General features: G+C 36.4%; 1 protein-coding gene across 1 annotated transcript in view; it reads right to left on the reverse strand.

Annotated features, from left to right (window-relative positions):
• LOC121423345 (serine/threonine-protein kinase SMG1-like) overlaps nucleotides 1–26678 on the reverse strand; it is a 104289-nt gene that overhangs the window by 19841 nt on the left and 57770 nt on the right. Inside the window, exons 33-58 of the mRNA XM_041618699.1 lie at nucleotides 25751–25896; nucleotides 24561–25041; nucleotides 23980–24133; nucleotides 23119–23284; nucleotides 22012–22200; nucleotides 21277–21556; nucleotides 20482–20649; nucleotides 17732–18071; nucleotides 17169–17280; nucleotides 16441–16611; nucleotides 15810–15944; nucleotides 14887–15080; nucleotides 14146–14299; nucleotides 13562–13645; nucleotides 12721–12821; nucleotides 12132–12285; nucleotides 11142–11261; nucleotides 9192–9466; nucleotides 8366–8539; nucleotides 7796–7962; nucleotides 6907–6974; nucleotides 6063–6167; nucleotides 5299–5384; nucleotides 4535–4758; nucleotides 2822–2920; nucleotides 162–274 (exon numbers count right to left, since the gene is read on the reverse strand). Of these exons, the coding sequence (XP_041474633.1) occupies nucleotides 162–274; nucleotides 2822–2920; nucleotides 4535–4758; nucleotides 5299–5384; nucleotides 6063–6167; nucleotides 6907–6974; nucleotides 7796–7962; nucleotides 8366–8539; nucleotides 9192–9466; nucleotides 11142–11261; nucleotides 12132–12285; nucleotides 12721–12821; nucleotides 13562–13645; nucleotides 14146–14299; nucleotides 14887–15080; nucleotides 15810–15944; nucleotides 16441–16611; nucleotides 17169–17280; nucleotides 17732–18071; nucleotides 20482–20649; nucleotides 21277–21556; nucleotides 22012–22200; nucleotides 23119–23284; nucleotides 23980–24133; nucleotides 24561–25041; nucleotides 25751–25896 (4460 nt within the window). The remainder of the gene's footprint in view (nucleotides 1–161; nucleotides 275–2821; nucleotides 2921–4534; nucleotides 4759–5298; nucleotides 5385–6062; nucleotides 6168–6906; nucleotides 6975–7795; nucleotides 7963–8365; nucleotides 8540–9191; nucleotides 9467–11141; nucleotides 11262–12131; nucleotides 12286–12720; nucleotides 12822–13561; nucleotides 13646–14145; nucleotides 14300–14886; nucleotides 15081–15809; nucleotides 15945–16440; nucleotides 16612–17168; nucleotides 17281–17731; nucleotides 18072–20481; nucleotides 20650–21276; nucleotides 21557–22011; nucleotides 22201–23118; nucleotides 23285–23979; nucleotides 24134–24560; nucleotides 25042–25750; nucleotides 25897–26678) is intronic.

The raw sequence follows: 26678 nt of genomic DNA on the forward strand, positions 1-26678 counted from the left end.
ATTTACAAATTGTTCCCCTCAAACAGTATTAGCCCAAGGAGTTATACCCCCTGCTAATAGGCCTAAGCATAAAAAACATAAATAACATATAAACATATTGCTAATAAGATGGAGGGCCTTATACAAATATGTGGTAAAAAAAATTGGACATGAGAACTTACCTCTATGCCTAGCGATATGATCCCCATGACTGATTCTATGTTGACAAGGGTTCCACTTAGTTCATTCAGAAACCAGCGGCCATTACGAGACAAGTACTCAGGAGACATGTTGGCTGTAAAGAAAAATATATATATATTGAAGGTTTAGAAGCATGGGCATGGGAGAACCATGCTGCCATTTAAATCTCAACCCCTTCATTAATGAACTTCTTAATCTAGGCCCGAATGTTGATGGATATTCAAAATAATGTGAACTATTTGAATCACTGGTGTGAAAAAAGTGGTTATTTATGGCAAGTTTTCAAAACTTATTTCAATGATCCTAGGGTTGCAAAATTCCCGGGAATTTTCGAGGTGGAAACTTTCCATGGGAATAAACGGGAATTTACTGGGAATTTTGGGAATTTTCGGCAATTTTCGGGAATTTTCAAGAAGTGTTGGGAATTTTCAAGAAATGTTGGGAATTTTCAAAAAGTAGCAATTTTCTGACATTCATATACAGGAATTGAAAGGATTGCCCTGGCAGATGATGCTTGATTGTGCTTTGTCAGTAAGTTTCAAGTAAAATATAAAGATAAGATGGTTAGACAAAGCAGAATTTCAATGAATTTCATGTAAAAGTTGATTTACAGTATTACTGGTTGAATGGGCAGTACACGTACACTGCAAATGCTTAACACAAATGATATACATTGTTCATGGATTGATGCCTCTTGGATATTCTGATCTTTTTGCAGATGAGAAACATTGTTGTAATGAGCATTATATCAATATTATATTATCATTACTTTATTTCTCATTTATTTCTGCATTGTAGAAGTGATAACTTGTTGCTGTGTGCAGCATTAATTTGATGAGTATAAAAACAGTTTTCTGGTTAGAGCTTAAAGTTAATTTCAGTTCAATTAACCCTCTAATAGAAATAAACATTTTGTTCATTATTTTCAAAATACTAGATCAAATTAAATGAAACTGATATGAGATTGTCATTTAATATCACAAAAGATATGAAACTGATAACAAGTTTCTCAATCTCAATCAAGGTCAAAGGTCATTTGAGGTCAACAAGCTTTAATAGTGCATTTTTATTTCTCCCTTGGTGAAAAATTATTCATCTTGATTGTTTTCAAAGTCAGCCATTATAATATTGTTATTTCTTGCCCCCCTCACTTTTTTCGGGGGTGGAGGGCGGCATCAGAAATAAAGGAATAATTTAACATTTTTCGTTCCTGGACCTGATTTTTTCCATTTTAAGACTCAAGCCAGCGCCATAGCTGCTGGTGGGATTAGTCTGCTGTGCAAAGCTAGACTGCAGACACAGACCATGATTGAAACTTTGATCAAAAAGTGGGTCTCCATGCAAAGACTAGCTCATAAAATCTTGTTTCCTGAGCGAGAGGGCCTTCAGTTCACAAGGCATGAGTAGGCTGCACATTCAGACCCTTAACTCGAGTGAAGGCTTTACACAGCAGACTAAGTGCAAACCCTTCACTCGAGGAAAATGGTCAGAATATGCAGCCTAAGGTTTCTGCCAATGACTTGTGTACAGAAGGTCCTTTTGTTTAACAGAAAGTTGTATTTGTGCTAATCTTGTGTGAAGTCCCACATGTGGATCAAAGTTTCAATAAGGGTCTGTGCATGCAGACTGCATGTAGGGGGCAATGTTCTCTTAACATGTTATTATATAATGGCAGGTTCTCACTTAAAAGACATTTACATTAAAGAAAAATGAAAAAAAAAGTGTAATGCAAATTTTTTCATGTTGAATTGAAAAGCTTCATTTTGTACATAATGCTCCACCATGTTACTGGATTCATATACATATACATGTAATGTATCATCCGACGGCATACTGCATCCACGGTTCACAGCGCGCGGCGCCCGCACCAGCGGGTGCCTGACACCAGCGCGGACGCTGATTGGCCGGCTGCATCGGCCAATCACAGCGCGCGGTGCACGCCCGAGCGGGCACCAAGCACCAGCGCGGACCCTGATTGGCCAGCGGCTCCGGCCAATCACAGCGCGGCTCACGCCCGAGTGGAGCCAGACAATAGCTCCCGACGCTATATAACCCGTGCGCAGCAGCGTCTTTGCTCATTGCCTGACGAAGTCTAGCAGCTTGCAGACGAAACGTTGCTTTCCTACTACGTTTGCTACATCGTGAGACAACTGGTTATTTCTTCTACTCAACATGTAATGTATTTATGAACAGTTTGATGAATATTTTATACCCTGGGCAATTTAAAGAATTAAGAACGGTATAAATACAAATGGAAAGTATGATATTTGAGGATATCTATTTATGATTGTTTATTTAAAAACATAATTTATCACTTTTTGTGAAAAAATGAAAATTCCCGAAAATTCCCAAAATTCCCGGCAGCTGAAAATTCCCGAAACTTTCCATGGAAATTTTCCAAAATTTCCGGAAAGTTTCCAGCCCTTTGCAACCCTAAATGATCCGATAACACAATTAATCTAGAAACAGTGACATAGTAGTATGATAGGTAATTAAAAACATTCCAAAAGAAAACTAAAGCACTGCAAAACAGATCAAACGATTGTGACGTCCTAAAACATCAAATATTCAATATCAAAGGAATTGCCAACTACAAATGTGCAGCTCCATGGATTTTTAGGGATTGCTTGAAGTTACCTACCTGACATAGCATTTTCCATGAGCAGTGTTGTGCTAGAATACATGTGAAGTAGATTCATCATGTTCATGGTCACAAGTGGGGGTGCTGCACTTTCATGTTCTACAGAATAGAATAAGCAGATATCAATTCATTTCAACAATACAAAACATTTCAACAAGTATAAATATAGAGCATAACAAGCAGATTGGGGTATTTATAAGTACACTTTCATCCAATAACATTAACAGCACCACTATTGCAGATAATACCAATATACAATGCCATACAAAATGCTGAGAAAATATGTCGAGAAATCTGGGCCCCGTCTTACAGAGTTGCAATTCATTGGATAATTTGTAACTCTATGGAAATTCATAAGTGTTATAATTTTTCTACAGGTAATTTACACAATGTCCTTAGTAAACAAAGAGAAGCACAGCGAATTTTCAAGAAACAAATTGAATGCATGATTATACATCTTTGTGAGAAAATATTTTGAACAAACATGCATAACAGATGATGACGTTTCTGGCCATCCATAGTTGAGATTGATCGGATCAATTGCAACTCTTTGTAAGACGGGGCATGGCCTACAACATGCAAACAGAACATTAACGAAGGACCTTTGATCCCTTAAAACACTGGGGGCAGCATCACCAATATTTAATTTTGTAGATTGTACCAAGACATCTTCATAACAAATTCCAATTATATCCTTGGAACGGTACATCAGGCTCAACTATTTGATTTGAATGAACATTGTAAAAAAGGAAGAACACTGAAGATCCATCAAAATGGAATGACAAAAAATTCAGTTACTGAATACTAATTAAGTCAATTCTTTCTAAATAAATGCGTATACAAGTATTTCCCTTGTAAATCATTATAAATAAATGTTTACCTTTCACACTAAATTAGAACTCAATCCTATTTCCCATTTCATACATCAGAAAATGGTAATAACTTTAATTTTAGGTAATAAAACCTGAAAGAAAAGTGTGTAGATGACATCATAAGCTCCCTCACTGCTTAATCACGATGACAAGCATTACTCCGATTCACTGAAATTCTACAACTTTAGTATTCAGAACTCTGTTATACTACATCCGTCTTGATGAAATCTTCAATGTCTTGCTTAATTCTATATATTAAAATGGGCACTTAGTCATTCTCACATTAAACTCTGTTGTATGTCTAATCCATATGTTCTCCATTCTTCCTTTACTTCAAGAAAAGCTCAAGTCATAATATTTACAACTTTTTAAATGAACTAGATAGAAAAGAGCAACAAATCATCTCAAGAAGGTGCCACATACAGGTGTTCAATCAGGGGCATGTTTCATAAAGCTGTTCATAATTTACGAATGACTTTACGCACGACTGGTGATCCTTTTTTATGCTATGTGGCATCTCTATGTAATTGAGTTATGACCTCAGAACATGTTCCAGTCATGTGTAAAGTCTTTCGTAACTTTACGAAAAACTTTATGAAACACCCACCAAGTGCAGAGCTGCCAAACAGAAAAAGAACATTTCAGTATTTTTAAAGCTGAAAATCAGTATTTTGGTGAGGAAATCAGTATTTCAAAGAATACCGTAGGACTACATGTAAAGCTGAAACTTAAGAAATCAGTATTTTACATGAAACTATCAGTATTCTTCTCATTTTTCAGTACTATATACTGAAAATCAGTACAACTTGGCAGCTCTGCAAGTGTTTTACACAGCCCCTACCTTTGATCCAGTGTGTTAGTTCTTCCATGCTGTGCGCCATCTGACCCTCTGCTGCCGTTTCTCTTTCAACGCTTCCTACCGTCCAGTCAGCAGCCATGGAAAGATTGGCTGCTGTCGTACCAACCAGATCCTGCAGTTGAATCTCCATGGCAACCACCTCCTGGATTCTAGCAGGAGTGGGCGGAGCATAACACGACTTGAAGCTTGCTAGGATGTTGGCACACCTGGTCAATGAGTTAGGATGATGATAGATTAGTTATTCCTGGGATCCATTTGATAATGAGTTATAGTTTTGAAATCATACTGAAAGTGACACTGATCTCAAATTGTTCAATTGACGGATAAGAATGAGGATCAACCTTATCTTTTTAGTTTGATTTGAAGACATCACAATACTTTAAAAGACAAGCCTTGTAAATTTAAAAATACCAGCAATCATACTAGTAACATCAGACTTTGATCCACACACAAGCTAATTGGCTATCATCCAATCAGGTGCAACAATTTTCAGTAGCTTATAACATCTGTCCATGAATACTACTGACATAACTCTTCATGAAACCCTCCCCTGAATTCCACCTAATCTTATAGTAAATAATAATGCTACTAATAAATAAAAGTTACATTAATATCGCATGTTACATTAACATCTTGGCATTCGGAACTCTCATTCAACTTATCATCCCATGAGGGCCTCAACTCTGCAATAACCAACACTTTAGAATTCTTGTATTATATCAATATTAGAATATGTAAGAACTTACATGTCTGATGTAAATGACTGTTGTAGCTGCTGCAACCACTGGTGCCATACATAAGTACGTGTCATCTCATAGAAATTGGGAGGGAACTGAATTGGATAGAATTATAAAAGATGATTTAATACAACCCACACTCCAAAAGAAAATTCAGAAAAATTAGAAAAGTAGAAAAGAAACTGAAAATCATTATTTACATCATCTTTTTAACCATTATCATCAGCAGCCGCAACAGCAGCAGCATCACCATTACAGTTATCACAATCATAAGGACCACTACTAACACTAAATCCACATCCACTTAAACCAATACCATCATCATTACTGCCATAATCTGTTTCATCACAATCATCATACCCCCACCATCATCAACTCTATTATCATCACTGTCAGAGTACCAAAGTATGACATCATCAATTTTCCAATTTTGTATTTTAGCATTTTATATACCGTTGGCCTGGTTGTAAATTTCATAAACCAGGCATATAATATATGAACTTCAATGGGGCTAATTCATGAGGTAATATTTTCAGCCCCTATAAACCAATTCCCAACACATTTGGCTTGTAGAGGTATGTCATCATGCTCAACCAAAATATGCAAGAAAAAATGCTGAAAAAAAGAAGGTTTTTGTGATGTCAAAACTTCCGTACTCTGTAACTATCGTAATTACAATTAGCATCATAACTACATGTATCACCACTACCTGCTTCCAAGAATAACATCCATCTCCTCTACATCATAAAGGCTGGTATATATATCCTACTTACCAGAGTGACCATGCTATAGTAAGCCTTGAGAATCTCCACACAGGAAACTACCAGCTCTCTCCTCTGTTTAAGAACCTTCTCCATCTCACTCTCAGCTTGTTCACACTGTAAAAGGAAAATGGAATTCAAAGAGGTAGACATGTGGAGATTAGAATCAATTCAAGGATGGAAGACAGAATTGATAAAGCATCATTCAGCAATTTTCTTATTGGCCAGACATGACAACACAAACAACCTCACTTACGCTAACTAAAATACAGGTGCTTATCCCCCAAGTTGATTATGGATTCTTTATTGTGTCAACTACATGTATGTTACATACCTCACTCTTTAAAAAAAAATTTATGATCTCATCAATCTGCATTTAAGAATCATATTTGATTCCAACTTATCTACTGAATCTGCAAGTTATTCCGGCAACGAGCCATGATTCCTAAGGACCAAATGATCCAAATATCAGATCAGATTACCCACATATGCATAAATGTACATGAACAAAGTTTTAATTTGATCCATCAAACAGTTCCTATTTATTTTTATAAGTTACATCCAGTGTCTCATCTACATGTATCATCTGAAAAAAAGAAGCCATTTTCATGCGAACAATGACTAATATTTTGAAAAATGCAAGTTTTTGAACAAAATTAGCTGTGACTCCTATCAAGTTGATCGGTCAAAAGTTTCCTTGATAACTGTGAGGAAAAAAAAACATGCGGTGGATTTATAAACAGATGAACGAAACGAAACAAAATGGGGAGAAGCTTATCCCTCTCCCCACAGAAACTAGTCATTTTTTATTGAGCATATAGAGGATTGACCAATGAAAGCTTCTACATATACTAACCTGTTGGATGATTTGAGCTTGGCCAGCATTCTGTAGGAAACTCACAGCAGGTACATAGCTTGGTGCTCCTTTGATAACATCAAAACAGAAATACATTGTCATATTGAGAAAATAAATAAATAAAACACCATGTCATTATTCATAAATATGTTGACATTTTGGTCACAATTCACAAAGATGGTTTGAAGCCAAGGATTACAAAGACCTTTTTCCTCCTTTTTTCCAGAGGGGGAAAAAAGAAACTTCATCATATATACATTGTATCTATATACTCTGTGAATCCACAATATTCGTATAGATCAAATCTATCAATATCACTAAATAATTGTGTATAAATTGAGAAAGAGTATATCACACAAAGTCGTTCATATTGCTGTATTTTTATTCCATTCTTCGTTCAAATTAAATGGTGTCACCATTGAGTGTACTTAACTTTGCTTCAAACCATGGAGTTTAGAACCGCCTTGAAATATGGAGAGTCAAAGAATGAATTACTGCACGCATTGCATCAATATTAGATTGTATTTGTTGGGTGCATATGGGTTATGAAGCCATGAATAAGGATACGGGCCAAATTTCAAAGCAAAAAGCTTAATTAATTAAACACTAAATTTGTTATTTTTCTTTTGATGTAATTCAGTAGAATATGGAGATACTATGGGAATGAAGATATAACAGAAATTCTACCTTAAAAAGTTTTTCAATTCAATCAAAGATTACTTATTATATCAAGCTATTTAAAGAATAAACTGTTAAGTGAATATGAACATTGAAAAAAAAGCTGCAATACATTGGGATAAAATTAAACCTCTGCTGTAGACACTTATCTATTTCATTTTTTTTCCAATATGAATAACAATTCGGTAAGATTCAATGGTCACCAACTTACCGACATCCAGTGGTTGTTCAACCTGTTGGCTAAGAGCTGCTAGATCTTGAATGGCTTCTAATGCTATCTTGTGTTGGATGTGATGGTTGTTGAAATCTTGGAGCTGTGCTTCGACCGATTTCAATGCTTTATCTCTGGTTTCCAGCAGTTGTCTGTGTTCACGGTATCTAGAGAACAAAGCAATAGTCATACATTTGACTGGATGCCACTTGGTATGTCGTTATACACCCACAAATAAGAGTGGCACAAAAACTGTACCCTGCGGAACTATAGAAATAAAATCAAATTTGTGGAGAGGATTTTACTATGATTTTGTATTTCATTCTGTTTGGAAAAAAAAGAAAAATGATAGACCACATGATCTATTTTATTATGAAGGTGCTCTGAATAACAAAATAAACAACAGGAATAGATAGTTCAAGAGAATGACACAAGAAAATCAGAATTTTATCAAATCATATGTATAATCAACTTTACACAATGAACAATACAAACAATTGTTGCAATTAACCATATACTTAAGCATTAAGATTTGTTGTATAGGACTCTGGTTGGTGAGCTGGGACCTACCTTTCATTGAGACTATGCAGAGAATGGGTCTTGTCCTTGAGCGCCGTCTGTGCTTCTTGTAGGTGCTGTTCAAACCTCTTAACCTCACCTTCGAACTCTTTCTTCTCTTCAACATCGTCAAGAAGGAAATCAAGATGCTCCTCAAGCTTTACCATTGCATCCAACATGTCCTCTCTGCAAGAAAAATATTGTTGAAGAATCATTTTCAAATAAGTGCCCTGTAATTATTTGCATAACTGATAATAATTGAATGTCTACAGTGAACTTTACACTGATGAGTTATAATCACATTCAAAACTGACACAGTTGAATTTTTCCTTTAGTATTCTATATTCTTGTGTCTATGTCAGCTGTGGGAACGTTTCTGACAGGCCAGGCTTCAGTCTCTAACTTCCCAGAACAGATAGCAAAGCAAGTAATAACACCTCAACTCTGAAATGAGTCCCTTCAATTTTTCTGGTTAATGTTTTGTATTTTTTCAATTATCCGTATTTTATAATTACCTATGGAATTTTGTAAAGTACTGTAAATCTTATTGTATAGGGGCACTAGTTGCTTTGTATTGAAAAGTTTTCTTTTTCATAAACCCCCCTTTATATTTAAAGATATGACAGATATCAACTGTGGGTACCGATAAATCTTTCTTTGACAACTTAGTACAGCTGTCTCCAAAGGCAGTCAACAGAGAAACAGGAAGAAGGCAAACTGGATGTATGGAAGGTGGACTACCACGGGATGCATGCATGTTTGATAACTGGTATATATCATTGATTTATTGTGGAAAACCAAGACAGTACAAGATTGTACATCCAACAAAGATACTCACTGATTTTGCATCCAAGCTTCCCTCATCTCAAACACCCTGGACTGGAAGAGGCTCCTGGTGATCTCCACCTCCACCTCCTTCTTGTTCAGTCCCACATCAGGAGCAGCTGGATTGACCTGACCACCGCCGTAGATCCCTCCAGCGAACCCTCGATCGTTCCCTGTGGTCCAGTCCACCAGGGGATCATACACAAAGGCTTCCAGCAGGTTCAGTAGGGTCTCGCGACCCTTGCGCATGATCTTCAGAACCTCCTCCGAGGACTGACGGAAGTTACCCTAAAAATCAATTGTGCACAGGTAATAAGTAAGTTGCAATGGTAAGTAGGGTTTACAAATTAAATGTATATAATTAATCTAACTGAAAGAGTAATTCAGTTTACAAATTAAATGTATATAATTAATCTAACTGAAAGAGTAATTCCTCCTTTACCTTCTGTTGAAAACAGTGGCGTAGCTACGGGGGGGGGGGGGGGGCCTGGGGGGGCACATGCCCCCCCCAGAAAAAATTGGCAGAGCAAAAAAAAAAGAAAGAAAAAGGAAGAAAGAAGAAAAGAAAAAGGAAAAGAAGAAGACAGAAGAAAAAAAGAAGAGGAAAATAAGAGGAAGACTTGCAATTAAAAAACAAATCTTTCATGTTACCGTATAAAATTTTTGCTTACGCTTCGCGCCAGAATTGCCTGTTCGATGAGATTCATATCTTGTTCAATAGGCTGATATGAACAAGTTTTGAAGTCAATATACAAAACATATTTTAGCTCGGACATCGAGCTTTCATTACTTTTTTCATTTACAAATTTAAGTGGTCTGTTAAATGTCTGTTTTATGGTCTACATATCAGCTCACCCTGCGTGGTTATATTGTTTAATTTGCCAAGTTCATATTGTCTACGTGTATTCCATAATGTTCCATTAAACAAATGTATTCAGAATGCCCAGATTGATTTTAGATCTAAATCTAAAACATGCGCGATAGCCTGCATGTTCTTTATTTAAAATGTACTTAAATGATCCAGTTTCACATCTACTCATTATTAACGATCGCATTATTAATGATAATTTTCGGTCTAAAATCTCAATTTTCTTCCTCTCGCGCTTCGCGCTCGCATCAATTGTTTAGTTACATACCTATTCCATTTATTAATACAAAAATTAGAATGACCAATTTCTAGGTCGGAATGTCAAAAAAATTTGCTCGCGCTTCGCGCTCGCATTATTGAAATATATTGGCGTTCGCAGTAACCATCTAGTTACATACGAATCTTGTTCAGGATCACACATAACATTGCCCAGAAAATTAAATTTTCAGGAAAAAATACATGAAAGAAAAAAAAAAAATCGCTCGCGCTTTGCGCTCGCACTTTTCATAAGGCTTATGAGATTATTTCATGTTTATGTTGTTTTATAAGAATAAAAGTAAGAAGTGACTGATCGGGGAAATATAGGAATATAGATTCGGGCCCCGCCCCCTATTGGCGAAAGTCGGATCCACCCTTGTGACACATACACACCGGAAAAATGGCCGGTGCCCCCCCTGAAAAAGCAAGGACCCCCCAGTGCCCCCCCGGGAAAAAAATCCTAGCTACGCCACTGGTTGAAAATGAAGCCATTAAATTCAAAGCAAACACAAGCTGTACATTTTTTATCTTGATGACTATTTTTAAAACTGATGTGAGTTTCAACACATCTTGCACACTGCAGATTTAAAGCTAAAAAGGACCTCAAACTTCAAACCCTATTTGCCTTTTTAATCTCTACCTGAAATTCTTCTACGTTGGGCCAGAAAGTAAACTGTGTTTTAGGTGATCAGTTTCAACAAGTTAGGCATCATTTTTAAATCTCTGACTGATCAAAATCGTTTAAAGACAACTTCAGAATTCAATATGATAGACTCATTGTGGTTTTGGAGTAGGTTGCAAAAGTGATTTTCACCAAGTTTGGGGATTTTTTTTTACCTCAACTCCAGTGATTCCCAATGCAGCTTGGACATTCTGAGTCATCCTGAAAGGAACCCTCTCTGGAACTCTGAGATTCTTCCCTTTCTCAAAGCACACATTATAGTCAATATGAACAACCTGGAATGGAGGTACATGAAAAAGCAAATACATGACTGTTTGTTCACAAATACACTCCTGTCACAAAAAGTACAGATTACGTCACAGTAACATGGTAACATATCCTCTTAGAAGTGACTTGCTAAAGAAATTTTAAAAATGAGTATGGTTTCAAGATTTGGGAAATCTTCAATCAGAATCCCTTAATACACTGTAAGAATTAAGCTTTATTTGGTGGTATACACTCATCAAAGACCAAATGTAAAGCAACAAAGGGTGACTTCAAGTTAATGTTGAACTTTTGGTTTTTGTGTTGAGACAATTTTTAAATTAGAACAGCATCAAATTTGAAACGAAGTTGATCTTTGGATGAATATCATTATGTGCAGAACTATATGTGATTGGGATTATAATGATAATTATAACAATTGTATTCATATCACTTATTATTATACCTATAAAACTAATATAGCACCTAACACTTACTTTCAGAAGTCTTTAAGCACTCTACAGTAATGCAGTAGAATTACCCTGGCTTTAGCAGAGCAGCTGTTACACACGCTGCGTTTCAAGGAATAAATTCCAGCCGGGTAACAGGTACCCATTCACCTCACCTGGGTTGAGTGAAGCATGTTGCGGATCAATTTCTTGCTGAAGGAAATTACTCCATGGCTAGGATTCAAACCTAAGATCTTTTGTTTTGAAGTCTGAAGATTAATCCATGAGGCCACAATGCCCCACTTGATTATATGTGTAAGCTCACAAGGTAGTGCAAATTGCTTCTACAACACTGAAATCATCTAGTGTCCCTAGACAAACCTATAGAAAATACCTACTATAATCTGAATAAAAAGAAAACTCACGATAAAAGAAAGAAAGAACATTTCTTACCTCGCCAGTTACGAAATTAACCAATACATTATCCAGATGCCTGTCTCCCAGACCGATGATGTAACCAATCATAGACATTACTGCAGTAGATCGGCCAAACGCTTGGGTGAGATGCCACCATTCAGAGGCACTGCCGCTGCTACACCACAGCTCCCTGTAATATCAATGTCACATTTGATTTGCAATTTATGGTAATAAAGGGGGAGGGTAGGGTAAAATTAGAATCACTCGTCCACTTTTCACTAAATCAATCATTTATATTGATTCTTTTTCGATAATCTAAATTTGACTTCAAATTATTTCACTGTCATATCACAATACAATAGTGCAAACATGCTTTCAAGGAAATCAAGTCTAACTCTTACCATAAAGTTGCATTGTTTTCACCAAACCAGCAAGAAGAAATAGCTATAAAACTACATTATATAGATGCTTAAAATCACTTTTTAACAGCAGTGTCCTTATAATACTACACATGATTAGAAATGGAAGCCTGGGAGGACGAATCACAATATTCATCCCAATGTTCCCCCGCCCTCTCTCTCTGCCCCCATTTCCCATTCCCTTTAATACTCCTTTTTTTATTTACTTTGCAAGTAGATAGTCTGGAGTGTCAGTCACCAGTTCTTGTAAGACCTTTCTCATCATGCTCAGAGGCCAGTCCTTCCGAGGAGTTTGGCTAGACAGACCCTGATGAAACAAACATAAAACACAAAGGTTAATACACTTTTCATGACCAGCAAATAATTCATACAGGCTTAATACATGTTTGCGATGCATAATACACACTGAATAGAGCTTTCTTCAAATAAATTGTTTTTTAATCTTTAATTTAATCATTAACACTGCTCATAATTCATAACATGAAGACGGACAGTCAACCTGCCCGAAACGTCTAGTCTCTCTACTGCTTCTGCTCATCATCTCTACTCGCCGACTCAAGCCAGCATTTCCTCATCCATCCTACTACTCAAGCTGTTTTCAACTCATCAATCTCTTTTGGTTTACAGTCCTTATCAGGTCTACATTCATGAAGGATTACTCTCAAATTTCCACTCTCTCGCCTATCCATTTATTTTTCTTCTTCTATCCACTGTTTCTATAATACACCACATGGTGTACAATAAACCACATCAGTGATGATATAATTTGTTTACATTGTTCAATTTATTGTAAATCCATGCAGAGTTGTATGCAAAGATTTATCAAACATTCCCAAGAGTCCTTAGAGTGTGTGTGCCGAACAGTGATGGGCCAAATGAACATTACAATAGAGGTCTGGGCCCCATAACACAAAGCTTACCGTAGAATCAGTCACACAACATATTTCAGGATTGATTGCATGAAAAATGTACAGTCAATTACAAGATCAGTCCCTACGTGTTTGTGTTAAATACTGGACTCCAAAACAGGTTTGTAAGAATACATACCTCTTCCTTGAGTGCCTTTGTCACTTTGTTGTAGAAGATTTCACTGGGTTTAGCCACTGGAGGCGGGTTGTTACTATCTCCAACCTGGACACATAACAAAACATAAAACATTCATACTTCAACAAGGAAGGTACATGAATTGACCTACCAACTCACATCTATTAAGAATCCTCACAGACGTATATATTTTTGCATGCATGAACATCCATAATTATCATGACATAAAAAACATGCATTCAAAATAAATGAACAAAGTTGATAATTAATTTTTTGAACAATTTGAATTTTTCAATTTAAAATTCCTTGAAGAATGCACCCATAAAATTAAACCAAATTGTAATTCCTTTGGAACAGGTTCCATAAGTACCAGGTTTGAACTGCCGACTAGGCTGCAGTTCAATAAGAAAGTCAGTGAATCATTTGGCATGACTACTAAAACCTGTATATCAAACATTTCAAAACATTTGGAAGCTAACAGGGTTAAAAGGCAAGTTAAAATATTAAACATGAAAGTGTGAGCTAACCACGTCTGCAACCAACAAAAAAGAACCTCATTTGATTTCTACAAATAAAGATAAGATTACCTTAGAAGCAGCAGCAGCTACAGCTTCCCTCTGTTGCCATCTCTTGTAGAGACTGAATAGAGCAGAAGCCCCATCAACCCAGGATATCAGACCAGAACGAGGTCCAAGAGGGGTGACTGAGTAGTGACATGCATGGAAAAGTGGTGCATCTTGTCTGTAATGAACAAATATCACGTTTCAAGGTCAGTGTTCGTGTTGGTATTGGGTTTGAGGGCAGGGATTGGGCGACTGATTCTAGTAGATTCTAGCAAAATTTTCTACTATTTGAACACCAATCACATTATTCATCACTAAATACCTCCCATCCAGTGAAGTCTATCTAAACACACCTTAATTTCAGTATTGGTGTTGAGAATGGTGCTAGTTTAGCCAGTAAACCATCACCTATGGACCCCTATGAAAAACAGCATTGGCTAAAAGGGTGTTCCATCCCACCAGTGGTAAATAAATGAATAAAATGAAAACAAAAACCCAATTTCACCACAAGCTTTGTCATACACTTGTAACAGTTAAATGATTCAAGAGGTTAGTTGGTGTGGACAATTTGAGGTACTGTTACAGCTAAACATTTATGCATGTGATTTGAAATGACAAGGATGATACAAATGTATGACACTAGAAAGGAGTGCATACCAACTACAACACGATACATATAAATCATGATAAAATTTTAGCCACAACTCTTTTTACTTGTGATAGTTTCCAGAAAGCAAACCCAACACAGTACAACTTGTCATTTACCTTTTGTTCCTGGCAAACATGCAGTTGACGATGGACAAGAACTGCATGATCCTTTCATCCAGATGAAGGTCTTCCAGACCCTTGAAGAGGTAGGTGTATTTCTTACCATCAGATCCTAGGAACACAAGCTTCTTAGGTTTGGTCTTTGTAGGAAGGATGTTGACTGTATTTATGAAAGATTCTATATGAATAACCTGGAGAGAAAAGGAAAGAGTGATGAAATATAAAATATGGTAGCAGAACTAGCAACTGCAATATTCACCGCTGTTGGGGAATCTATAAAGTAAATAAAAGTAATCAGTGTACATGTAGATGTATCAATCTGAAAAATCTGAAATTTTGTGGGAGGTTCCCAGAAAATTGAACTTGGCAACTCTAGAGAAGGCATGGAAAACATGTTGATATCAAATGAGACAATGGTTGAATATAATTTTAAGCAAACAAGTTTGGTGTCATTTCCCGTATTCTGGAGTTGGGTTGAACTTAGATCATGGTCTAACTCTGTGGTAAAACTGTGGAAAGACGAAAATATCAAAAATTTGATTACATTGTATATTTTGTTATGTTTAATGTGCTCTTTCATAATATTTTGACGGTGAAGACAGCTTCCTAATTCATCCTTCCCAGGCAGGAAAGAATGATTCAATAGTCAAATGAGCAGATAAACTGAACCTGTACTGTTAAAGATTAATGTCACACTTGGCTATTCATAGTTAAACTACAACTTTAGACCAGAGTTTCAATTAAACCTGACTTCAGAATAAGGGACCCTCGTCTTGGTCTGTCTCTGGGATCATAATTCTCAGTCTTGGTCTCTTGTCATACCCAAGACTGTCTCGGACACAACATTGCTGAACAGCCCTTAGCCCTGTTACTTTCTTCACTTCCATAAACACCTATAGGATACATAATTGTGCAAGTACCTGATTTGTATGACAGACATGACCAGGTAGAGGAATGGCTGTTGATTTCATCTTGGCTAGCTTAGGACTGATCTCACTCATCTGAAGCAAGAAGGTGGAGCGGCGATTGGAACGTTGCTGAAGCATGTGTCCAAGCTGGTAGAAATAGAGGTACAGAAGACAGATTGTTATCATCAGGGAAGCTTTTCATGAAACAAACTGTTGTTACAAGCTTTCAACATCCTTCAATCTCATTGGCTCCGAGCAAATTTGTCAGAGACAATTACTGAATATTTGTTCCATAAAACACCCTCCAGAGCTGTTATGTGGGACTTCTTTGAATACATTATTTGTTTCCACTTTCTTTTTCAAATAAAAAGGTGTAATGCTTTCAAAATGTAAATGGCTCATGTAGTTCATGTAGTGAACTCTGGACAGAGATTGGCCAGGAGTGTTTATCAGTGTTGATGTTGCTCTGTACTATGCATCTTTTAGAGCAATGTCAGATCAGACCACAGACCATAGAAATTGTCCATCACGATTGTTTTAACCCTGAGTTATAGCATGTGGGAACAGGAGGCTGCACCAGCTTCACATATAACAACAAATTTTCACCATCATGATATCATGAGAAGTGACATGACAGATTTACCTGTTTGAATGGAGCCCATGATTGTTGAGGTTGTTCAGGATTGTCAGGATACTTGAGAGACTTGATGGCACACTCTAGCTGATCCTTGAAGGCTTCTTGGAATGCCCTCTCATTGGGTGTGTCTGCTGGCTTCCTGGTGATCTGGCTCAACTGTTCCAGTGTGAACACAATCTGAAAGAATATACAGTAATTTTTTATCAAATGTTATACCCCTTTCACACTGGTCACTTGCTCAACTACTTCAGTGTGGACACAATCTGAACTAATAAACAGTAAATTATCAAATCTAATACCCTTCAAAATTGGCAACTTGCTCAACTGCTTCAGTGTGAACATAATTTGAAAGAATGTAAAGATAATTAACAAATTTATAACATTTCACAGTGACACACCGGCCTAAGTTCTCAAGTGTGATCATAATGTAAGAGGGTATAAAGCAACAAATGTCAATTTGTCACTTTAACAGTGGTCAATTGCTAAAGTGCCCCAGAGTGAACACAATCTGAGTACACAGGGAATAGATACCCTTTACAGAGTTGTTACTTGCTTATCTACATCATCGTGAACAAAATCGAGTAGAATATACGGAAAATTATCAATTTTATACTCCTTTCACAGTTGTCATTTGCTCAAATACTAAATCTTACAGAATATACAGAGCATAGCCAAATGGATACAATTGACAGTTGCTAAACTGCAATCGCTATTCTTTATTCTGGTTTTCTTACCGGTTTCATGATGGCTTGATGTTTCTTCATCATCAAAGCTCTCTTCTGTCGATGTTCTAGGCTTTCATTCCTGGAAACTCTCTTGGCTTCTTCTTCAAGTTTCTCCAGTCGTCTGAAATTAAAACAAATACATTTGGATTGGATTTGAAATTGAAACAAAAATATTTGGATACAATAGGCAAACATTTCTTATCCCAGAGTTAAGAACATAGTTCCTTGATAAATATTTCATTGGGAAAACAAGCCTCCGAATATAAAATCCCAGGTAAAATAGTTTTTAATGACACCTATTAAATGATATTCTGAAAAAAAACCAATCAGCTCTCTATCTTAAAAATCAAAGCACCATGTCATGTGAAAGTGGAGATTTACCGATTAAATACAGATTTATGGCAGTTATGTTTCTTCACCCTCATGCAAATGCAACTTTCTTGAAATACAAGGTTTAGTTGTGACAGCAGTGATCATGTACTATCATACAAAAAAGAGGATTCAGTTGAAGGAAACAATGCATGGACGAAGATCTAAAATTGACATCTTAATTTGGTTTGATGGTGGAGTACCTGGTGACATCTGACTGTATCTGTGTGAGGGTCCCAATCCACACCTCTTCCCACAGCAACGTAATCCGCCTCAGTTCCTGGACCAGCACCTCCACTTGAGACACAAGGTTGGGATCGTGCAAGGACAGCGTGGAGACCAGTGCCCTCAGGCAATCCTCAAGCAGGTGCATGGAGTGATTGTGCTGCTTCCGCTCCTCCTCCTCATCCCCAACATCCTGAGAGACATCCTGCTCTCCTTGCTGGCTGTCAGTGTCGCCCTGCTGGGAGGAGGACAGGAGGCCATCCTGGAGAGGGTTGACCTGGGGGCTGGTCAGGAAGTTGGTGATGGAACTCGGCTGGGCTGTAAACAAAACAGGTAGTTGATCATTGAATAATATGCAGTTAAGTTTGCTATTTCATATTTGCTAGGGCTGAAAAATGGCTATGATTTAGACAAAGTTCATGCTGCATCAGGGTTGGCGATTTTTTTTTGGCGATTTGATTAAAAAAAAATCGGAATTTTTTTATTTAAATCAGATTTTTTTTATTTAAATCAGATTTTTATGATTTTTTTAAAGTTTCTTCGAAAAAAAAGGGTAATTATCCCCCCCTTACTCTTACAATGACATCAATATTGATGTTATACATTTTACCCCTAATATTGTTCTTAACCACATATTTTGTAATTAAAATCCAGTAAAAATGGACAATTAAAAATAAATTTGAGGAATCATGTATCTGAACTTAATTCTATCATACATAGGCCTATGAAGGAATATTCCATAGGGAATTCCCAGTGAGTAGAGAAAATTCCCCTCTGGGATTTTTCATTCAAATGTTTAAAAAATCCAATAGAAAAAAATCCCTTATCAAAACTGCCAACAAACCCTTTGCCAATTACTAGTATTCATGTATATTGTAAGAGAAATAATTCAAATCAATGATTTTTTTTTTCAATTAGTCACAGCTTTACAATAGCTAAAGAGAGACTACAACTGTATACAGTATGTTTAGGATCTTTTTAGTTTGTAAAAAGCTCTTCTCTTGCTACAGATATAGATGCAAAACTCTCAGTTTTGGAGAACAATATAAGAGATAGCTTAGTCAAAGGGTGACTATACTACATTATGTTACTGTGATTTTTTACATTAATCTACAATTTTTATTCCTATATTCTCTACAAAAAAATCTGTTTGATCCATGAAGTATGAAAAAAAAATCTACTTACTTTTAACTTAAAGGATAAAAACTGCAAAACTGCTTAAATTACAACATATGTATTACAAAAAGAAGTATTTCATTTTAAATGAGACACAGCTTACAACTGCCAATGATTGTAACTGAAGTACCTGCATCTTAACATTTAAATGCAGTGTTAAATGTTTATTCTGAGTTTTGCAAATCGTTGTTATAGAGCTCTTTCCATTATTACATGCAGATACAAAACTTCCATTATTTGAGGCACTGAACATAAAATGGGCTGCAGTGACTTACATGGTTTATAAGAGAAAGCTTTTCTCAACAGTCAAATTATGACTGTACTACATTATGTTAATGTGATTTTTATAATTATGTTATTTAAAACATCAAATGTATGATAAATGTAACAATACGAAATAAGAGGCATGTTAAATATGTTGATTACATGCAGGTATCATTTTTTATTTTACATGACAGAAGTAGTTATGTACTGCCAACAAACCTTTTCTCATTAACTTTTATATATTATATATCTTTTTTTACAAACTGCTCTCTGAAAAGTCTTTGGATTATGTGAAAACTTTATGTTAAGAAAGAAATTTACTAATAATAACTGACAAAGAATGTAAAATTTCAGAAGAAAAACTCGACATAATTTACAAAAAATGAGTACCTAATGACAACATACATCTGTAGTTTTTAAGGAATTACCTGATTTTATTAATTTGATTTTAATTTGTTTTAAGTAGATATGAAGACTTTGTTGATCTTTTGTTGATATAAAGTTAATTCAAAGTTTTTCAGTTGACTTGAAGAATTAAAACTGCTTTGAACAAATACTTTGTACATGATTTGTACATGTTTCAATGGAAGTGATTTAAATCAATGATTTTAAAAAAAAAATCATGGTGATTTAAATCGCGATTTAAATCACGATTTAAATCAACGTGATTTAAATCCGCCAACCCTGTGCTGCATGAACAAGAAAAAAAATTATCACCCTGGAGGATATCATAAATTGTATATATGTAGCTTCAATTTGGTAAAGATGATGAATGAAAGTGATGACAAATGATTCTCTACAGCTTTTTATATGAGAACAGCCTAGGACAAATCTCTTAAGATCACAGATATCTCAATGACTTTGGCAAAATTATACATAGAAGATGTGATTAACACAGGTTTTGCATATACTGGTTTTAAAAATACTTCAACTTACCGGTAGATGACTATTAAACTTATGGAAAACCATCTTATGTAGATACTTCTGTATATTCAAAAGAACACCATCTCACTTTCATAACATGCATTCATGCTTCCAAACAATCAGATGATATAAAATTACCCTAAAAATTAATTTATAATTTGTTTAAAATTTTCTTAATCCTCTCATTGTCATGATTGTGTTTCTATTATCCTTTGTCATTTCCTGCTCCATGTACTTTATCTTATTTCCTTTTCTCAGCACCTTGAGCACATGAAAAATACTCTGTATTATTGTTATTATTATTATATAACAACTATGAAATCAAGTAACGACAGTAATTATTCATATCAAAGAAAAGGCTCACCTATTTGGTTCTCAACCTCAGCAGTGCCAGTATCAGGGCTTCCTACCACAGCCTGGTAGACAATCAGGTGAGGCGAGTCCTTAGCAATACGACATAGAAGATCAGAGATACTCTGACGAACGTAAGCCTCGGGGTGGTTGAGGCGAGAGAACAGCTGAGGAATGATACCTACAGTCGCAGGAACAATAAAGTTATTGGCTTAACATTTTAGATTAAAAAACCCCCTTAATTTGTTACTTAAAAGTGGTATAGAATATGACTCATAATTCAAAAATATAAACATGAGTCTCATATTGCAATTGTAATCATTGTCAATACTATCGGAGCTGCCAACTTTGATATTCACCATTTAGGGAGAATTTACTGAGGACGGAAGAAGGTCCTTCTCAAAAACACGCACACAAATGAAAGAAATCAATGTATAAATCAGGGAGATGTTGAAAATCTGCAGTTTTTAACTTGAAAATCAGACAATTTTCAAGAAGACATTTCTGGCAATCAAGGATACATCAAAGAAATTGATACATTATTGTACCGCACAATAATGTACATAAGAGAATTTATCTGAATGTTCTTTTAAAAAAATCTGTAAGAATGACAATTGATCTGTGCTAACAAGGTTTATCAAATAAGGTCCAAGGGTCTATTGCAGAAAGACTTGTATTTACACAGAACTCAACGAAAACAATCGCAAGTTCATAATATGCACTTCTGATTGCTTGAAAATCAAATTGCATTTGATTATCATAGTAAGATTTGATTGCAACTCTTCCTGCAACAAGCCCCAGAGCTTACTTTTCCAAGGTCCTGTGGGCGTGGTAGCGAATCCATCCTCCAAGACATCTCGGAGTTCAGAAGCATACTTGACGAGCAGTCTCAGCAGACGGAGGGTGGCTGTGATGTTGTTATCTTCCTGTCTACCAAATCCTACCATGCTCTCAGTCTCATTCCCTTGTCCTCCGCCCACTCCTCCTGTTCCTCCTGCGCTGCTGTTGTTCAGGTTCAGTTCCGTCTTGGCATTGTTGCTGCTGGTGTTCAGCTGCGTCATGGGAGTGTCTCTACTGTCAAGGGCATTCTATTTTAGAGGGCAGAACGTAAACGTGGATGTCAGGTTGGTGTTTCAAAAAAAGATGTTTGCGCAGTTGACTTTCAGCATGACTGAAATATTTTTTAGTTAGTTTCTACCAACACACATGTACGTTTTTCCTCCAATACAAGTTGCATAATCATAACGAGATAATATGAAGTTATAATGTACATATAATTTTAAGGTCAGTCCTAATTTATTGATTTTATTAAAGAAGGCATTAAGTGCAGATTTAAAGACTTGCAGAGTATCATTATTTCAGGGAAATGCAAAATATAAGCAATAATAAAATGTCACTTAATAAAAAAAAGTGAGACGCACTTTGACTATACAAAGCAAACATTTTTAAAGCTCATTTATTTAAGTGAATGAAAGTCAAGATTTAGGATCCAAATGCCATGAATTTCAAAACTATTCAATGTGAACGATAATCAACTCCTTACCCCTCCATTAAGCTTGAGAAATGTGAAGTAGCTCCAGACGGAGAGGCGATAATGAGAGAAGATCCTTCGACACACCCCAGCCCACACATCCAGGAGATGTTCTAGCACTGAACTATCCATGTCAGCGAGGGAGGGACACACTGATATCAGCAGCAGTCTTGTGGTCTCAGAGCCATCATGGTAGTGGGCCTACAAGATCAAGTACAATGGTTATAAACCAATCCAGTGGGTTTTTTTGTAAAGCTGTTTGTGAGTTTCAAGTGAGTTTACAAACAACAGGGCTCCGTAACACAAAGATTAGTGACCAATCAACATCAATGTTACAAGCGCATTTGGTTTAAAATACTGACCAGGGACCTATCAGAGCGGTTCTTACATATTTGCAATCCATCGCAAACCTTTGTGTTACGGAGCCTTGGTCATCTTTTCTTCTGGCGCTGATGTAGTTCCTAGGAAAGGGTCAGCAGTCATAAATTTACTCATAACTTACAAACACCTTTATGAAACACTCACCTGGGCTGTGTAAGATAAGGCTTCGCATCCCTACTAGACTGTGAACTTTACCTTGCAAAAGCAATGGCAGCTGGTAACATAAACTTCTTAAAGATTTCTCCCTCGCATGAATTCTTCAGTGCTTTTCACATTTCACTTTGGCAATGATAACGAGTTCTATGTGGCCAGGCAGACCTCTTTCTGATGATTCCTCAATCATTGCAATTGAGAATGCATTTATGCAGCATACTGTATGTAAGGCCAGTGTTGATATCTTCAGACAACAACAGTACATTCGGAAAAATGTATGTTAAATCATGTGTAATTTGTCTTTCTATAAATATGTTTGTGCTGACATGAGTAACTGCATGTAACATTCACTGTACATGTAAGCACAAAGTTTGTATACAACATGATAAAGTACTTGCTTTTTTGCTTCGGATCAGCATTTTCAGTTTCATTGCATAAGCTTACATTTTGTGTTATTTTGCTATAACATGTTTGAGCTTTACAGAATAAAAGTTGTATAAAATTTCATAATGGAAGACAGAACCCTATATCCTAGATAGAAGTAATAAAATAATGACTTATGAGCCAACTTAATATCATCCTTACCTGTCCTTGTTCAACTATATCTTCTTCTTGCACACTGCTGATGGTGCAGTGAGCCTGACTCAGAACTCTCAAGATCTCGTCTGTTTCAGCATTGGTTATTTCAGCTGGCAGCACAGACAATACTGTTGCCTTCTCACCCTCTGTAAGAGCCACTCCTTTGTCCTCACTGTAAAATTGAAATAACTGATCTTAGGTAGGGCTTTACTTCAGTTATTCAAATAAATGCTTATTTTTGGGACCCCAAAAACCTTTTGACTTGGGCCATTTGACTTAACAGATGTGAATAACACATGTTTGTATATTCTAGTTTTCAAACAAATGCTCTGACTTGAGGCGATTATTCAACGAAATGGAAGGTCCACTTAAGCTGTTTTCTGTATACGCGCTTGAGAGACAATGGTTTATAAAATGTGCTAAATATTAGGAATATTTCTGAAACTGGATTCTCTCAATGCTTCGTATATCTGTAATTTCTTTTGTACTCTCTTTCTCAAAATCCAAATTTCAGCTTTGATTTCCTTAAGGAACCTATATCACTGCATTTGGAAGTGCCGTGGTGTAGCGGTTCTGACTCTCGCCTTGTAATCAGAGGGTCGTGTGTTCGAATCCCACTATGGTCTAGCACCCTTTGGCAAGGCGTCAATCCACACACTGCCACTCTCACCCAGGTGCTAATTGGGTACTGGTAGGAAACAACCGTCATTGTGGTTGGTTTAGCAGGTGTGCGCCTAACAGGCTGCTTGAAATGCTATGAATCCAGTGACCGGTTAATAATTGTGAAGCACTTTGAACAGTCGTAGATTGATAAAGCACTATATAAATGCCAATTATTAATTACTATTTAAGTGGATTTTTTTTTACCTTGCCATGTCAACAGCCTTGCGTCCCCAGCGGTAGCACCAGGAAGCAAGAGAAGACCATGCTTTGGGTAGGCTCGGTGACTGCATGATACCAAGATGAAGAAGTCTTCCACAGACAGCATCAGTATCACTTACTGCTGGACTCTGTCCTATCACTGGATATACAGGTAGAGGGATAAGTGATGAACAAATGAAATAATTAACAATAACAAATAATTTACATTTTGCAGTTATGCAAGTTGAAAATATTTGGTAAACGAATTTGGGCTACTTCAACTCAATGATCGGAACAATCTTTGACAGTCCTGCACATCAAATGTTCAGGAAATTGATTCACTTGAAAATTGTCTCCTTGTTATGAATCATTTCAGTTAAACTCATAGGTATGTAAAGATCCATTATGATGTGATATATACAGGGTGATGGCATTATCAACCAATTTCTACCAAAATCTCCAGGGAAGGCAGATGACTGGAATATTAGTCACATATCATTCAAATCATTCAATCATTATACCTGTTTAAATAATGGCCATTAAATTCCACAAAATTCAACAATACACAAAATGTACATAAAGCTCACAGTTCGTCACATCTGCTTCTCTGGAACCATACGCAGCCAGCCCAAACCCTTGCAAGGCTCCATGTTTCTCCATCTCTAGGAGTATACCCAGGCTGCAGCTCAGTTCAGGGGCATCACCCAGGTCAAGCCGATGGCACTGCTTCAGGTACGGCAGGGCAGTCCTGTAGTCAGCAGTCATCCACTTGACCATGCTCAGCAGCGACCTGGCGCAGAGGTCCGTCATGTCCGCTGCATCTGAAGGAAGGATAACGTAGGTCGAGTTGGCCGCAAGGGTGGCGTAGTGGACAACTGTCTTGGAGAGCTGTGCCCAGGAATCTATCTGGTTACCCATTGAGTGAAGGAGCTTGGAACATTCTCGCTCTGTGCGTAGGACATCCAAGGATGTGAAGGTCTGTGGGTCTAGGGTGGAGAGTGCTGTCAGGAGAGGCTGGGCAGGCTTCTTAGCATGGATCTCAAGGTTCATCAACTTCTTGTCCAAGTTCTGAATAAACCATCATATTAAATAAATATAGATACATGAGGAAAAGTAAACCCAAACTCTGCGGATTCACTTCAATATTTGAACGAATTATCTTTGCTCAGTTAGTCTATATTAATCATATACATCTACGCATATAAAGTACAGTACCCAGTTTTTGACACAGAAAACATACCAATTTCATGGAAATAGGAAAAACATACAATTCACACTAAACATGATATCCATGAGAAAATAAAATTCAAACAAAACTCTGCATCTGCAAAATATCTAAAATCAAACCTGTTTGCAGTGTTTGTGACATGAATTTAGTTTACAAATATGCCAATGCAGTCTCTAATTTAGATTGCCTTTAAACGATTTGCTATTTAACAATGCTTTGCCCATAGACAAACAGAAATGGAGTTTTAAAACACCGCAGAACACAGAATTTAAGAAAATAATTCTCAACAAATTTTGGCGATGGATAGTTTAATCATGCCATACCAATACATCATATTCAAAATGCTGAAATGCCCTCCCTCCAAAAAAAATTGTGACAGTATTGATTTTGATTGTCTAAATGAGCAATGTTCCATAATTTAACGACCACATCAGTGATATATCTGTATAGCGATATGATACAACAATTTACTCCATAAAGTGATGTACAAAAATGGAAAAGTTCTCATTATTATAAATTCTTAATGAAACAACTCTCTAAACAACTGACCTGAGAATTGTCTGTGTGTGGAGCTATGAAGTCCAGCTGTTCTAGGAGTATCTGTTGAGCAGCCAAGAAGTTGGTCTGTTTCCGAGCAAGACGGGATGTAGCTAGTCGCAGCTTGGATAGGTGACAGGTCAGGTCAGTGATGGTCCCTGATATATCAACAACAATCAGCATGTCCTCATTACCAGGGTTCGGCAAGATATTAAGGGCAACAATACCTCCCACTCATGATTTTTCAAGTGATATCAGTAACAGAAATATGGGAAAAGAGCAATCACAGAGCACAGAGAATAGAGTGTCCTCTCATTATTTTCTCATATTTTTTTTATATATATTGTCATTGTGTTATATTTTGTGTTTTCCCCTTTTATGTTCAATGTTTATATCTGGTATTCAGTATTTATTACATCTTGCATTTTACAATATTATATATATATATTCAATTTCCAGATTTTGTTAAGGTGGCAGTGCTAATAAGGCTATCCCTTTCTAGTTGCCTCCTCATTCATTTATAAATCATGTACACTCTTTTCTTTTCAACTGTTTCCCAGATTTTATCTTTGTAATATCTGAAATTTTCTCATTTAATTTATGTAGACTTTGTGTGTGCCTTGTATTTGTTTTTAATGATGAATGGAATAAATGCTATCAAATCTAAATTTATTTCCCTCTTTCTCCTCTCCTCCTCCATCCCATCTTGTTCTGTCTTGGGAATAAAAAATTGTACTCTGTGATTTAAAAAAAAAAAAAATCCCCCCAAAAGTGTATTTCATAATAAAATGTGTGGTGCACTCGCTCCTCGCAGCGCTCAAGCTGCATGCAAGCTAAAATGTGCACTGCTCTTGACGATGAAAAAACAAACAGAAACATTGAAACATGTGCATATTTCACCCTGGTTTCCACAAAATGATTGAAAAAAAGTTATCTGAAA

This window comes from Lytechinus variegatus, chromosome 10 (genome assembly GCF_018143015.1).
Source record: "Lytechinus variegatus isolate NC3 chromosome 10, Lvar_3.0, whole genome shotgun sequence".
In the NCBI taxonomy this organism is placed as follows: Eukaryota; Metazoa; Echinodermata; class Echinoidea; order Temnopleuroida; family Toxopneustidae; genus Lytechinus; species Lytechinus variegatus.